This window comes from Sturnus vulgaris, chromosome 11 (genome assembly GCF_052056855.1).
Source record: "Sturnus vulgaris isolate bStuVul1 chromosome 11, bStuVul1.hap1, whole genome shotgun sequence".
Taxonomy (NCBI): Eukaryota; Metazoa; Chordata; class Aves; order Passeriformes; family Sturnidae; genus Sturnus; species Sturnus vulgaris.
The window spans coordinates 16,528,300-16,542,635 of NC_142253.1; the positions used below are offsets into that span (position 1 = coordinate 16,528,300).

The window sequence follows — 14,336 nt, forward strand, 5'->3', positions numbered from 1 at the left end:
CTTGTGCGGTATCCGAGTTCTTCTGGCCCAGGAAGGATGAGTTCCCTGTGCTGCAGGAGCAGCCAGGCCAGGCGAGGCCCCAGCCCCACTCTCAGATCCCAGCCTCGAGCACCTCCTTCATCTTTATGTGTCCTTCAAGGTGGGAGGGGAAGGGAGGTTCTTTCTGCTGTATCAGAGACTGAAAGGTTGGTTCTCTATTTTTTTTTTTTTTTTGGTCCTGTTTGCTTTTAATTTTGTAAATTTGAGTCTGGATGCTTTGCTGTTGAGTCTCTATTTGAGAATAGAAGCTTCCCAGGAAGCCAGCTACCAAGGAAGCAAATCCTGATCAAGAATAAAAGTGTTTTTCATAAGCACCAAAAAATTAGTTGATACTTGGCAAAAAGTTTGCTACTGAGGAGTGGATCCTGTATTCAAGTTGGTGAGGTTTGAGACCACCTGGTACATGTCTCAGTCATAGAAGTTCTTGGATAAACCAGAAAAGGTTTGACGTTCCCAATTTTTATAAAAGGCAAAAAACATGCAGAAGGAAAAAAAGTGATTTAAGGGGAACCCTCTTGTGCCCATATTAGATGTGGACAAGTCAGGGGCATGAAGGTGTATGGTGAGCTGGAGATGCCCATTTGCAGTCAATCGTGTTGTACTACCTGTAATCTTTTATTGAGAGATAAATGGCTATTTTTTTTCCTGAAGTTTAAATTTGTTTGCAGGCTTTCAAAAAAAGACAGAAATATGTCTGTCTGGCTGAGAATGTGTTCTGTTACCACAGGTGACCTGTAATAGAGCAACCACTGGAGATCCAAACCTGAGCTCTAGAACAGCTCTAAATCCATCATCTTTGCTGTCTGTGGTGTGAGCTAGTTGGTTGGGAGGCCAGACCCTCTGAGTGCTGAGCAACATAAGGATGTGGTAACAAGTCCAAGCTGGAGTTAAAATCCACACTGTTATGTTTGGGGATATTTTTATTTTTAAAAATGATGTAGATTTTAGGAGACTTACAGAAAATTGTGTGGGATTAAAAATGCTACATTTTAAAGTTTCTTTAGATTTGCAGGTGGTTTTTTGTTGTTCTCATGGTAAGCAAGTGAACAAATTCGTGGGAGAATCAGATTTATCTTGCACCAATCTCTGTGACCCAGCAACTCGCTGAGGTTTACCAAAAGCCCTTCTAAAATTTCTCTTAGGTATGATTGGTGTCACGACCTACTTAGCAGGGAGCATAACTCAGTCTAATGATTATTTTTCACTTTTTAACCCTGCAGATGTAGGGACATCATCAGGTGATGATGGGTCATTAACATCAACAAGTGTAGGTTGGTTTGTTGGGTTGGGGGGGGGTTTGCATTTCACTTGATGCTTCTTCCGTGAAGACACGGCTCAGAGGGGAACTGAATGGGAACAGCAGGGATCCGGGAATGTGCTGTGGGAGCAGAGGAGCAGCTCCGCTATCCACAGCAGGCAGGCTGCTCTGGTGGCACTGCCCTGCCCCGCTGTCACACGGTTCTAGGGACACCAGCTCCACCCCCGCGACCGAGTCCCCGATGCTGCTGTAACGCAGACGGTGCCAAATGTCAACAATTGTAACGGTTCGCTGTTATCTGAAACCAAGTGCTATTAAATACCCCTCGTGGCCGGTCCTAGAGCGATTAGAGCCTTTTGTGGGAGTATCCTGCCTCGGAGGTGTCCGGCCACCTTGAGGCAGTGAGGTGGTGGCAGTGCTGGCGGTGGGAGGGAGCTGCAGCTCGTGATGCCGTGGCCTTGGGTGTGTTATGGTGTGTGAATGTTAGGAAGAGGAAGGAAAAAAAATCAGTAAATTATAAAAGCTTTGCTGGCAAAGCCAAGGAACAGCCTAAAATCCTTCATCTCCCACTTTCCTTGTGAAATAAGTAAATAATGTGAGGTTGTTTAGAAGACAAAGGTTGGGTGAAATTTGAATGATGGGATTTCTGTTCCCAGAGAGGTGGCTGATGGTTGTAAGCATGTGGGGTGAACAAATCTCCCTCCTACCAAAATTAACAGGTGTAAAGGAGAAGTTGGAGAGTTATGGAAAAAGCACGTGGTAGAGAAGCAGCAACATCCATCTGACATGATGACCTGAGCCTTTCCTTCTCCCCCGCTGGCCACACCATGGCTTTAACAGACTGTAGCAAGGCCAAAGGCCCCATCCTGGACCCGTGTCCACCATCCCCTCCCCTCACAGATGCATCCAGGCTGATTCCAAGAGAAACAGGAGAAAAAGGGTTGGCAGTTAGAGCAAAATAACTCTGCACCTGGATCTTACAGCATCAAAGACTTGGGCCTTAAACTGGGATGGGCAGCAGTTCTAGGGAGAAGAATGGGGTAGGAGGCCTGAGCCCCTCAGTGATGCTGGAAGGTGCTGGGTAAGGCAGTGCTGGGGATTGTTTTTGGGAGGATGGTGCCTTTCAGCCCAGTACAGTGGGGCAGTAAGGTGATCGTGGCAGGGTAATGGTGTCTGGCTCCTCGAGGGTGATCTGAAACTCGAAGGGGGAACTAGGTGAGAGGTGGTGGATGGGCTGGTCTGAGAGAGTTCATGCTTAGCCTGAGGTACCCCATCTTTTATTCTAAGCACCCATTCAGCAAATATTCTGTCTTACAGGGCCTCTTTAACAGCAGTTGCTGGCTGTCTTTCCTACTGAAACAGGGATGAGGGCTAGCCCTGGACGAGCTCTGACCAGTGCAGAGGAGCCTGAGTCATTACCCTTAGCTACACTTGGTGAGGTTTGTACCCTGCTCTCCCGGCTTTGGCCTGTGGGAGATGTTTTAACCCCAGCCCTGCAGGGATGTGCTGGGCTTTCCACAGGCTGTGCTCCATGGAAGGGTGTTGCAGTGCACCAAATGGGCCAAGCAGGTACTCGGGTCGCAATGAGTGCAATGAGACCATGCTGACAGGAGGGTACAGGCTGTGCTGGGCTCACATTGTGGGAGAAAACAGCATCATCCCTGCTCCCCTCTGGTGCAGAGTAGGAGTATGTCTTAGCCAGCTGGCAAGACATTTAAATCTCCTTCCACCCCCTAAGCCAGGGTCTGTAACTGCTGCATAGAAGAAATACTGTATGGCACCACATCAGCCACGTGCTCTGAGTATTCCAGAAGATTATAGGATTCTTTCCAAGCAACATGCTTTTAAATAGATTAAATCATGATGCCAGGGTGGCAGGTGATTTTCTAAATGCTGAGAATTCTCCCCATCCCAAGCAGTTGCAAAATTATGGCCTAACAAAAACAAAACAATCCCTGCTAGTCCCCAGTTCTGAACTTCACTTTGCACCCAGGTTGGTGCAGTCACCTGTTCCCCAGAACTCTTCAGTGAGACCCCTAGAACTAAGGCAGTAGCATGGGGTGCAGGCAGCTTCCCCAGGTGTGTATTTAACTTCAGAGGCCAGGTCTGCCCAGCACAGGGGCTGGGGGGTGACCTGCAGGCCCTGCCTCCTTCTCCATACAGTAAGGCCCAAACTCACTCCCTTTGACTTTCAGTGGAGTCAGGGCAGGTGTGGGAGGCTCACATACTTACAGCACCTCAGGTTCAAGTCAAATGCATACACAGGAGCTCCATCGCAGGTGTTTTGGTTCTGTGTCACAAACCTAGCTGGTAAATTTCTCTGAAATAGGCAGCCCATACCAGCAGCAGATGCAGCCAATTACAGCTGGGGTTTAATGCCAGAACAAGATATGGACATCTGGCACTGCATCTCCCTGGTAGTAGTAGCTGAGTACATGCTTTATTTTTTTTCTCCTCCTGAGCTGCACATTTTTCTATGGTGAAGTTGGGTGGAATGGTTTCTTATAAGGCAGAGGCTACATCCACAGCTCTTGGGTGGCAGATCTGATTTTCAGTCCCCTCATTTAAATCAGAATGGTGCTCCAGTTGCTGCTCTTAAATGCTGTAGGAGTCACTTGTTCATCTTTATTGACTGTGTAGGGTACAATTATCCATTAGAAGTTGCAGCAGAACCTTTCTTTTTAATTATTAACAAGTAGCCCTGGGAAATGCATTAAGTAGATGCAATGCTGGAGGAAAGAGAACTATCCCTTCTTTCAGTTTAAAAGGAAATCCTCTTCAAGCAGTAAGACCTTGAGCCTTAGTTGAAATGAGCAGTTCTTGGTGGAAAACTGGTTGTAGTATCAAGGAGTGGGAAGTATCCAGTTCTCTGTTCTACCTCAAACCTTATTCTGAAAGTGGCCAAAACAGAGAAAGGGTTAAAAGGTGAGTGAATGTTATCTGAACACCTGGGAACAAACAGCACAGGCCCAAGCTGTGCAGTTGGGTGCTGCACTGGGAAGTCAAACAATCCTCTGTCATTTCTTCCTCCTGTTCAGAGGGCAGGGCCTCTTGTCCTGCCCCCACAGGAGCACCCGATTTGCCCTGTGCCCTGACAGCCACAGGGCAGCCTGGGCAATGCCAAAACACAGGAGGAAGCCAGTGCTGCTCCCAGCCCCAGCACACCCCGGGAGATGTGGAATTCCCTGCATGACCACAGAGTAGAACACTCCAGAGCACCTCCCCACACAACCACAGCACCAGTGGCATCATGCAGCTCCCACTCAGTGTGGTGAGGATGCCACTGAGAATTCCAGGCTGTCAGGCAACGCAAGGGATCAGACTGGAATCCACAGCTGCCCTGGCCATGCTGCACTCCCAAATCCCAGTTTTTGTTTTCTTTATGTTTATCTTGTGTTTCCTTTGCCCTTCCTTACTGCAGCCAGGTTCCAGCTACACCTGGCTGCTCTCATAGGGAGCACTGCTTTTGCATGGCTACAATTCACAGCCATACACACAGAAAGGATTTGTATTTCATTTTTTAATAAATACACTTTACATTAAAGAAAAAGGCCTTCAATTTGCAGTTTCCACACAGAGGGCAAGAGGGAAAAAAAAAAAAAAAGAAAGAAAGAAAGATTAAAAAACTTGAACCACAAAGGGCAGAGGGGAGAAAAAGGGCTCAAACTTCAATCCCAGATTCCCATGTCTTCAGGAATACCAGGCTCTGAGTAGGCCCAGCCAGGATTTCAGCTTCCCACTACAGCTGGTACCACAGCGCAAATCGACATTAGCAAACACCCCAGGGGCTCTTCCCTGGAGGACAGAAGCATCTGGAACACACTGGTGCATTAGCAGGTGTAACACCTGTAGTTCTTTTTTAAAAATAAAATCATATTTAAAATAAAAATATTCTCACTCCTCAACAATATTAGAAACCATGATCCTCTTATTTCACTTAGTAGTTGCATAAATTTTAATTTCTTTTAATTTTAAACAATTTTTCTCCCCAAACCTACCCCATGGTAACAAGGTACTACAGGAATACAAAGGTTTCCTCTCTTTACTAGAACACTTGCCTTTTTTTTTTTTTTTTTTTTTTATAAAACTATTTCTGTTCTTTAGGAAAGAACTTTATACAAAGAAAATATATTGTGAAATATCTTCAGAAGTTTCCTTGAAGAGTCATCTCAGCCTAAAATGAAAAATCAAAAAAAAAAAAAAAGGCAGAGAGAAATGAGGCCTAACCCCAGGTCTCTTTATTGAGACTTAGCCCCGAGCCTCAAACTGACTCAAATCAACGCAGCGGATCGGCAGGGCTGGGGTGCTCAGAGTCAGTTCCCAATTTGGTCTCCGGTCTTCCGTTGGGAAGGGAGCGTCCCCTCCTGCCACACCCCGCCCCGCAGCGGCTCCTCACTCATTCAGGGACAGGATGATGTCATCCTCCAGGTCGGAGTTATCGGAGCTGTCAGCTGCAAAGGAGACACGCGGGTTATGTTTGGTTTGTCACCCAGGCACAGGAGATGGTCACCCCTGCCCGAGGCTGCAGCTCCGCGGCACAGGCAGCCAGCACCAGCAGTGCTCCAAACCACTCAAAAGCAGCCAGGAGATCTGCACCAGAGCTTTCCTTCCCGGCTTACAACAGAGGCTCAAGGAGAGCAGCTTTAGCAAGTGCAGTTCCTATGAGCTGGCAGGATTTTCCCCTGACAAGGTGGGGAGGACACCAGCAGAGAGCTGCCTGCGCAACTGCTTGTCCACAACAAAGGGCAACAGCTCTTCACATCAGGGGCTGAACAGATGTGGCAGTCATTCCTCACAGCTGGACAGCTCCACCAGCCTGGCCCGTGTATGATGTGCACAAGGTAATTCCTTGTGCAGTGAGGTGGAAGCAAGACACACACTCCCAGCTAGAACCTTCCTCTAGTAACTCAAAGGTTTCTGTAATGAGTTTAACTACAGGTCACTGCCTAAAGGTGACCTGCAAATTGTGCTCTTCCTGGTTTTCTTCATTGTGGTACAGAATGAAGACATGAAGGGATTTACCAGAAGCAGTCACACACACATACACACACTTGCTTTTTATCTTAAAACATAAGATCTCTCTTCCCTCAGTTGTACAAGAGGGAAGTGATAGCAGCTCTGGCAGCAAGAGGGCTCCTGCCTTACCTTAGAGGTGATGTTGGCTCTTTTTCTTATGCGAATTCATTGGATGCAGCAGATAACTGGGTGTTAAAAATAGTTTAAAAGAAAAAAAAAAAGACACCAAGACTTCCACTTAGCCATCTCAGTAATGGTGGATCTCTAAAATGCCTGTTAAGGTAAGAAAGACCTTCTCGGAAGGTTCACCCCTTCTCAGATGCTATCCTTAGGGGAAAAAAAATTACAGCAAGCAGAGAGGGCACAAACCCTTTCCCCCAACCCTCCTCCCTGAAAGATCAGCCAGCTGCCTTTCCACTGTGATCAGCAAGGGATGCTCCATCTCACCATCCATCAGACTGAGCCTAAGCTGAGGGATCATCAGTGCTCCCAGAACAGTCACAGCCACCTTGGGGAGTTAGAAAACATCAGCCAGTGCTGCAGTAGCTACAGTTACACAGTAAGGAGGAAAGAAGCAAAAACAAGATAAAAATACAGAAACCCTGGAGAAGAGAAGCTGGGAAAGCTGGAATTCTGGGGGGCTTTTGTTGTTTTATTTTTTTTTTAACTCAGAGGAAAGCTTTGAGAAAGGATCTCCTTGCTATTGCCCAGTTCACCACACAACCTTCCAGTTCTGAGCTCTACACCTGCAAGTAAACCTGACTGCAGTTAACTGCTTGGCATAGTTTGCACAGACCTGCCTGGAAGTTGCCATTTTGGATTATGGAAGAAAAGAGGAATCAGAATCAAGAGTCAGTCATGCTGCTGGTGAGAATTCTATGTATTTCTTCCATCCTATATCACATGTGCATTTCAAAAATTACACCCACCTGGCCCAGTAACAAGCTCTTGAAAGACCTGCACAATGCATGAACTGCTTTGACAAACAGATCTAATGTCCCCAAAGTGGTAACAAAGGGGGAGGAAGACAAATTCATACTTAAAAGGTTCTCCACAGATTATTTAAAAAAAGGAATTAGAACCTCTTCTAAAGCACAAGAGATCAATGCCACTCATTCCCCTTTTTCAATTGTTCTGTGAATTATTTTGCTTTGGAAACACTCACTGTATGTTATGGAAGTTCATCCACAATACAGAAACACTCTAAATGCAGCCTATGCCAGTACTTGCTACAATGGTAGTGCCCCTACAACTTTTAATTCTAGAGCAAGCATAAGCAGAGGAAAATTTTAATTGCTCTTTGCTGGGTGGAAAACAGAAAGGAAGCTGCCACAAAACCCCACTCATCAAATCCATCAAGGACCATGCATGCATCAGCCTGGCAGAGCTGCGCTTCCTGCTCTGAGCTCCCGAAACTGCTGCTAAGCAACCTAACAGCCACAAGATGGGCTGGCTGCAGTTCCACAGACATACAGATCAAACAGATCAAAGTTCTGCTCCAGTAGCTCTATCCATAAATGATGTACAGATGTGGCCACTTCATAAGACAGTGCTCCACACAGCACGCCTGAAATTTCTGTCAAGTAGCTCCAGGAAGAATTATTGAAATGGCCTCAACATCCTGGCCATTCTGCCCCTTAGGCAATTCAAGGTACAGCACCCCAGGTGCCCTCTGAAGAGCTTCTGGCCCTGCATTCCCTGAGGAAAAACAAGTTGTGTCATGAAGATCCTGTCCACTACTAGGACACAGAGGTTCCCTGTAACCCCAAAATTTTGTATGGTAAGATGCTATTAATGACTGAGCTGTACACATATCCTATATGGCCCTACAAGATAAACCTATTTCCTTCTAGAGAACAGCAGTGACCCCACTGAATAACTCTGGCAACCTCATGTGGCCACATCCTTAAAAATGACTGAGCTACAATGCCACAGGAGACATGGATGAGTCTGGCAACCACATCACTGCCAAGGAGGGGCCTGGCATGCTTCATCCTCCAGCTCACTGGCAGGGAACATTGATAAGAGAGCTGAGATGGGAATCAATCTATCACTGCAGGACTTCAAACACCTTGCACATTGTAATTACTCATCCTTACCAAACTTTTAACTTAAGGTAACTATATTATGTCCATTTTTACAGTTGTTTTTAATTTTCAAACTAAGTGGTTTGGCTGCACACACTCAAAAACCGTGCTGCAAAAAAGGGAACAGAATCTGGTGTCACAAATCTCGAGCCTGATGCTATCCTACTCACCTTCTTTCTTGTGAAACATTTTTCCAAATGTCATTGCTACATAAAAAGTTCAGAACTTTCTATACACACATACACACACACGTCATACTTTCCAATCACTGTATTTGTGGAATAAAAAAAGAGGAAGAGAACAATTTAAATTGTATCCCAAAGGTTACATTAGCTTCAGGATAGTCTAATAAAGGAAACGAAGTCAGAAATGCCATGGTGGCTATGTTGGCTTTACACTTTGAGCAATTACAAAAGAGAAAGAACAGCACCAAGGATCAGAAGTGATTCTCTGTCCTTACAGGCTCACACGAGGCAGAGAGGACAGGTGAGGTAAGAGTTAAATCTGTGTCCCTTTGAAGGGGAAGACAGGCAAACAATCACAAGCTTCTTCACATGGAGTTTCCACACACACACACCTGGGAGCACTTGAAGAAAGGGGATGCCTCCTCTTCCAGAATGCATAGTTGTTCTCTCATATAAAAGCTGTTTTTACTAGCAGATTACTAGGAGAAGCCCCAGGTGAACAACCATGATGATGGCCTGTCACTGACAGGATGACAAGCCACTCATACCAGCCAGGGAAAAGTCAGTTAAGTCATTTCAGGGGAAATTTAGATGTTGCCTCTTTGTCAGGACCTTAAGCAGTGGACAAGATCACCAAGGTGGGCACACACTTACTATCTCCAAGTATCAGTTCAACTTCCTCATCAGCATCAGAATCTTCATCTTCACCCTCATCTCCCTCTTCCAGGAGGTTGGCAATCTCCTCATCATCGGAGGGAGAAAAGTCATTTTCTCCATCCTCACCAGCATTCTCATTGTTCTCATCCTCCTCCAGCTCAGCCTCCAGCAGCTGGTCCGTATCTAGTTCATCAAGGTCATCTGTGTCATCATCATCTTCATCATCATCTTCTTCCTCTTGCTCCTCTTCCTCCTATAGAGACAACAAAAATAGTCCATTGCAGACATTAAGATAAATGTAAAATGGAATAACAGTAACTAAAGAAAACCTATAGTTTTCACTTCTCCCCATATCCAGCCTTCACACATTATAAACCCTCTCCCATCACCCATCTAAGCACTCTCTCCAAAGCTTCAGAATATCACACATGCCAGACCACCTGCAGGCCTGCAAAATCTTAACTGCAAAATGCTGGTGCAAACAGGTACCGTTGACTCATTGCTCCTCTCCAGGACTGGCCACCAACATGTATCACCACAAGGCACCCTTGAGAAGGACATGCAGTAAGACCTGTTAATCCATGGCTTTGTTGCTAGTCTTGTGCAAACTGCTTTAGTTTCAGCAGGACCAACATCTCCACTTGACATCAAACCACATGCACCATCAGTCTGTCATTGCCACTTAGATGAAGTATCAAATGTAGGAAAAGCTACTTTCAGCCTAAGCCAATCCCTGAATCACTCAGCTTCAGATGACTGAACTGTTTAAGGCAGCTCAGAAGCTTCATCTTTGGTATTTACCTGTGGATCAAGATCTTTATCAAACCATAAGAATTTGCATTCAGTAAAGCAACGGAATTCTTCATTGCACAGATGAAATCCAGCAATCTGTGTGTAGTGGATGAGACTGAGTGGGAAGGAGCTGTAACAGTTCTACCCTTCTTCCAGACAAACTGCCACCATAAGCCAAGCTCCAAAGCATTCCAGGACTGAAAAAAAAGCTTCAATCTACCTGCACATCTCCTCAGCCACAGCCTGCTTCTCTAACAGAATGCTCTCAACTCATTCAGTCCTAATTGCCCCTTTGTTTCGGGAGGAGACACATTCTGCAAAATTAGGAAGCAATTAAGATAGGTATCTAACAACCCACTTCAAGGGTTCCTTTGGTCCTCAAGGTCATCACACTCCCACTGTTTAGACTGCTGCATTTTGAATTCTAAAGGGACAGAGGAAAGTCCTTTACTGTCATCTCCACAACCTACTTTTTCTTCAGTCAGTGCTATAAAAAGCCACCACACCCACACAAATCCAACATCTGTCACAGGCAAAAGAAATAAGGAAAACCAAAGAGCCTGAGTAAATTGTATTGTTTCTTCACTTGCAAAGGGCAGCCAAGTCTTCACTGTTAAACAGAAGTGCCATGTTCTTAAATGCAGATCACAGTATAAAAGCAATGGCTTGCTACATACAGTTTCCTTTATTAAAGAGTTTATATTAAATATAAAATTCAAATCAACCTGTTTTAAGGCCTGTGCTTATTTTACGAATTTACAACTTTGAGGCAATGAGTCCCCAGATAAACAGACATAATTATGTACATACTGGGAGAGGAAACATCTTACTTGCAGTTCAGTTTTAAACTGCAGTGCCATGCTGGGTATAATTTTCCATAAAGCATACTGAATTGAAAAGAAAATTGAAAAAAAGCTTTGCCTTAATAGTTTGTTTTTCTTCTTGTTCTATGCAGTATCTGCAGAGAGACCAATGTCTTAAATTTTATTACTCTATTCAGAATTGAAAAGCTGATTAAAAACTGAAAAGGCAGGAGAGTTTATTTTCCTTTTTAAGTGTCTAAACAACTTTGAAGCAGAAAAGAGATATCAATTTACTTGAAAATCTTGGAACTATTAAACAAAGTTTCTCAGGATCTGGAGATAGAGACACACCTGTAGATATTAGGAAAAAAAGTATGTTGTGTACAAGATCCATTTAGAGTCCAAGTAGGTAAAAGTTGAAGGATTCTGAAATGAATTAGGTCCCCTCTGTGTTTCTATACCTGTGGAATTTCTGAAAGTATTTTTTCCTAAATATCTAGTCCACAAGGATTCAAACTGTCAAAACTGCTAAATTTGATTATGTTTCATATGTAATGTATTTCTTGGAAACTAAATTACTGTTTCATCAACATTCTACTTCAAGCTTAAGGCAAGGCATTTATACCAATATCACCCTTCAAATACAGGATGAAATGAAATACAGTTGTATAGAGCTAACAATCCCTTCTGGCTGACAAGAGTAAGAGCCAAATTACACAGAAAGGCTGTATACTTAGCTGCAAATTAACTTTGAAGGGTTATGTCAACCAGTGAAAAAAAAAATTTGTGAAAATACAAACAAAAAATGAAATGCTTCCACTTCTACAGTTTAAATTACTTAATCTGAAGTTGGTGATTGGTCAGGCCACATTCATTTAAAAAAAACAATTAAGAGCAGAAAGATTAAATGAAAATTATCCCTGTCCTTGGTAAAGCAGAAGACAGTGTGTAACTCAGGGTACAAGAAGTCACATGTGCATATGAGTGACACGCAGTGACACCCTTACAGAGCTGCAGGGTGACACATCACAGGGCTCAGGAGGACAACCTTCAGCAGTGAGGAGGAAACCTGCACCTTGTCATGTTTTAAAGAACCCAAACACCACTCGGACACTGTGAAGCTTCTGCTAAGCTACAGGCAAATAAATTCTGCCTCAGCTTCTGAGCCAAGCCAAGCAGGAGCTCTGCAGGCCCAGTGCAGCATTCCTGGCTCCACACAGAGCCTGGGGACAGCTCTCCAAACAAAGCACCCAGAGCTGCTTCTCCCAAAGCCAACCCTGGGGGACACAGCTGAGAAAGGAGTGAGGGAGTGCCAGGTGCAGTCTAACAGCACCACATGTAAGTGACATCCAGGCTGTTCATGAGGATGAATCCTCATGAGACACCATAACTGTCTCATGTAAGGGATCCCTACACAGAGAAAAAAAACACTTGTGCCATGTCACAAAGAAAGACAAGACTGCTATTCCAAACCATATCCAGGCTCATGTAGGAAAAATTTACAGACATGTAGTGAGTACAAGAAAACCTGGAGATAAACTTCCAGAATCAGACAAGTTGATTACACAGCAAAGAACTATCTTGAGATCATCTCAAAGCAGATTACTGGTAACTTAACTCTACTACTAGTTTGCTTCCAGAAAGCAGAGTAGATTTGGTTCAATTAATTCACCACTTGTAACCCCCAAAGAAAAAAAGAAAAAAACATCCCCTAACGGAATGGCAGATACTGGGGTGGCTGCACTGGAACAAAAAAAACCGACTTGACCTAATTCTTCATATTGCCAGTTTTTACAGCCCTTTCAGAGCTTTGTAAATAGCCTTTGCACTTGTTCAAGCATTATGTATTTTCTGCCATATTGTTCTTTGATGCTTGTTGGCACCCACTTCATAAGCTATTACCATCATGGATTTTCTTACCATTCTCCTTTACCAACCATCTTGCACATACAAAATTCACAAATTTGTCTTTTTTGGGTAGCAAAACTTATTGATACTTGATACACTCACTGGTGTTCATCTCTCAAAAAATCATTCAAAGGCTCAGGAAACTCCAGTACTTCACTTATTCAAACTGATGCAAACTACACGTTAGTTAAGCAGAACTTTAAATTTTTGATTTTAACATATTTCTGTAACGTATTCTAACATTAAATTAGTCTATGTACAAAGTGCTTCCAGGAAGTATGACTTACAGCACTGCAGATCTGCAGTATATAAAAATACACCAGCCTGCTTTCAAGTACTCTCAAGACATTTTTATAGAGCTTTCTTACATTTCTTGATTCCAAAAGTTTTTTATGACCATGTGACCAGGATTTGAGACTTCACTGCAGATTACATAATCCCTCAAATTTACACTAGGCTGGCCTTTAGTTGCCAAAGGAAGACCTCACAGGCCTTTTTCAATTGTTGATATTTGGGTTGGAAATGTTGAGTTTTGAGATCTACAGGTCACTGATTTTTTTGCCTATTTGACATGATTTCAGCTGTTAAAAAAGCTTTATCTGTTTTTCTTGCACCTCATTGACTTTTTCTTCCTCCACCAGGAGCTCATCCACAGTGCAAAACCAAGCAGCACATCAACAGTTCTGCCCAGCTTCCTGGGACTGCTCCATGAACTCCTTCCCCAGCCCCTGCTCACCTCCCATCAGCATCTCCAGAGCAGAACCTCTCACCTCCAGCTGCTTTCCAGCAACACTTCTTCCCTCTGAAAACACAATCTCTCTTGCACCTCAGTCTGAATCATGCTGGATGGTATTACTCTAACTATTCTTATTTTCATCTATCTTTTTGCTATCTGCAGAACAACTAATCAATGTTAGTACAGCTTTCCCCACTACTTTAAATGTTTCAGCTCATTTTTAATTCACTTCTGGCTGCTTTTAGCCAAGTGATATTATCTGCTGGTAACATCTACTTCTAAAAGTTGTTTATTTCATCTAGGTTTGTTTTCTTTTTAAAGAAATTCATGTTTCCCATAGTCCCAGGAGTTTGGTTAATTTATTTGCTTTTGTAAGAAACAGCCTACTGGTTTACTTCACCCTCTTTCCCCAGATTTCTCCTAGAGCAAATTTGTAACTTCAGTAATCTGATCCCTTACAGATTATCAGCTTTATTTTAATTATCCCCTATTGCCAAGCTTGGGAAGGGGCTTTGCTTTCATAGAAGGGACATGAGATCATTGCTCAAATACAAGTGTACTGAAGAATGTTTCACCCAGAGGAGTAAGTCTCTTCTTGTTCCAGTAATTTATCTATCTTTCTCCACTGAAATACCCCTGTCATATCTTCTGACAATTGTACTCTTTGCTGAGTACCATGTTGGTACTTTCTGGGCCTTTGCAATGCAATTCCTAAGAGTGACAATGTCTGGTTCTCAGTCACTTAAGAGTTTCTAGCCAATTCCTCCCCCTCCAACCACTTCTTAACACTCCCAGACAATGGACAGAGGGAAAAACTTAAATATAGCCAACAGACTCCCTGGTCAAACATGTAAG

The 14,336-nt window shown here is 43.8% G+C and overlaps 1 protein-coding gene across 2 annotated transcripts in view; it reads right to left on the bottom strand.

Annotated features, from left to right (window-relative positions):
• Positions 1-4,802: 4,802 nt before the first annotated feature.
• Positions 4,803-14,336, bottom strand: part of DCAF1 (DDB1 and CUL4 associated factor 1) — a 47,246-nt gene continuing 37,712 nt past the window's right edge. The window contains exons 23-25 of one of the 2 annotated variants that reach the window (XM_088171620.1): positions 9,240-9,495; positions 6,443-6,498; positions 4,803-5,748 (exon numbers count right to left, since the gene is read on the bottom strand). In XM_088171620.1, the coding sequence (XP_088027746.1) occupies positions 6,479-6,498; positions 9,240-9,495 (276 nt within the window). In that variant the 3' untranslated portion in view covers positions 4,803-5,748; positions 6,443-6,478. The remainder of the gene's footprint in view (positions 5,749-6,442; positions 6,499-9,239; positions 9,496-14,336) is intronic. The other variant, XM_014869700.2, reaches the window with a different exon arrangement.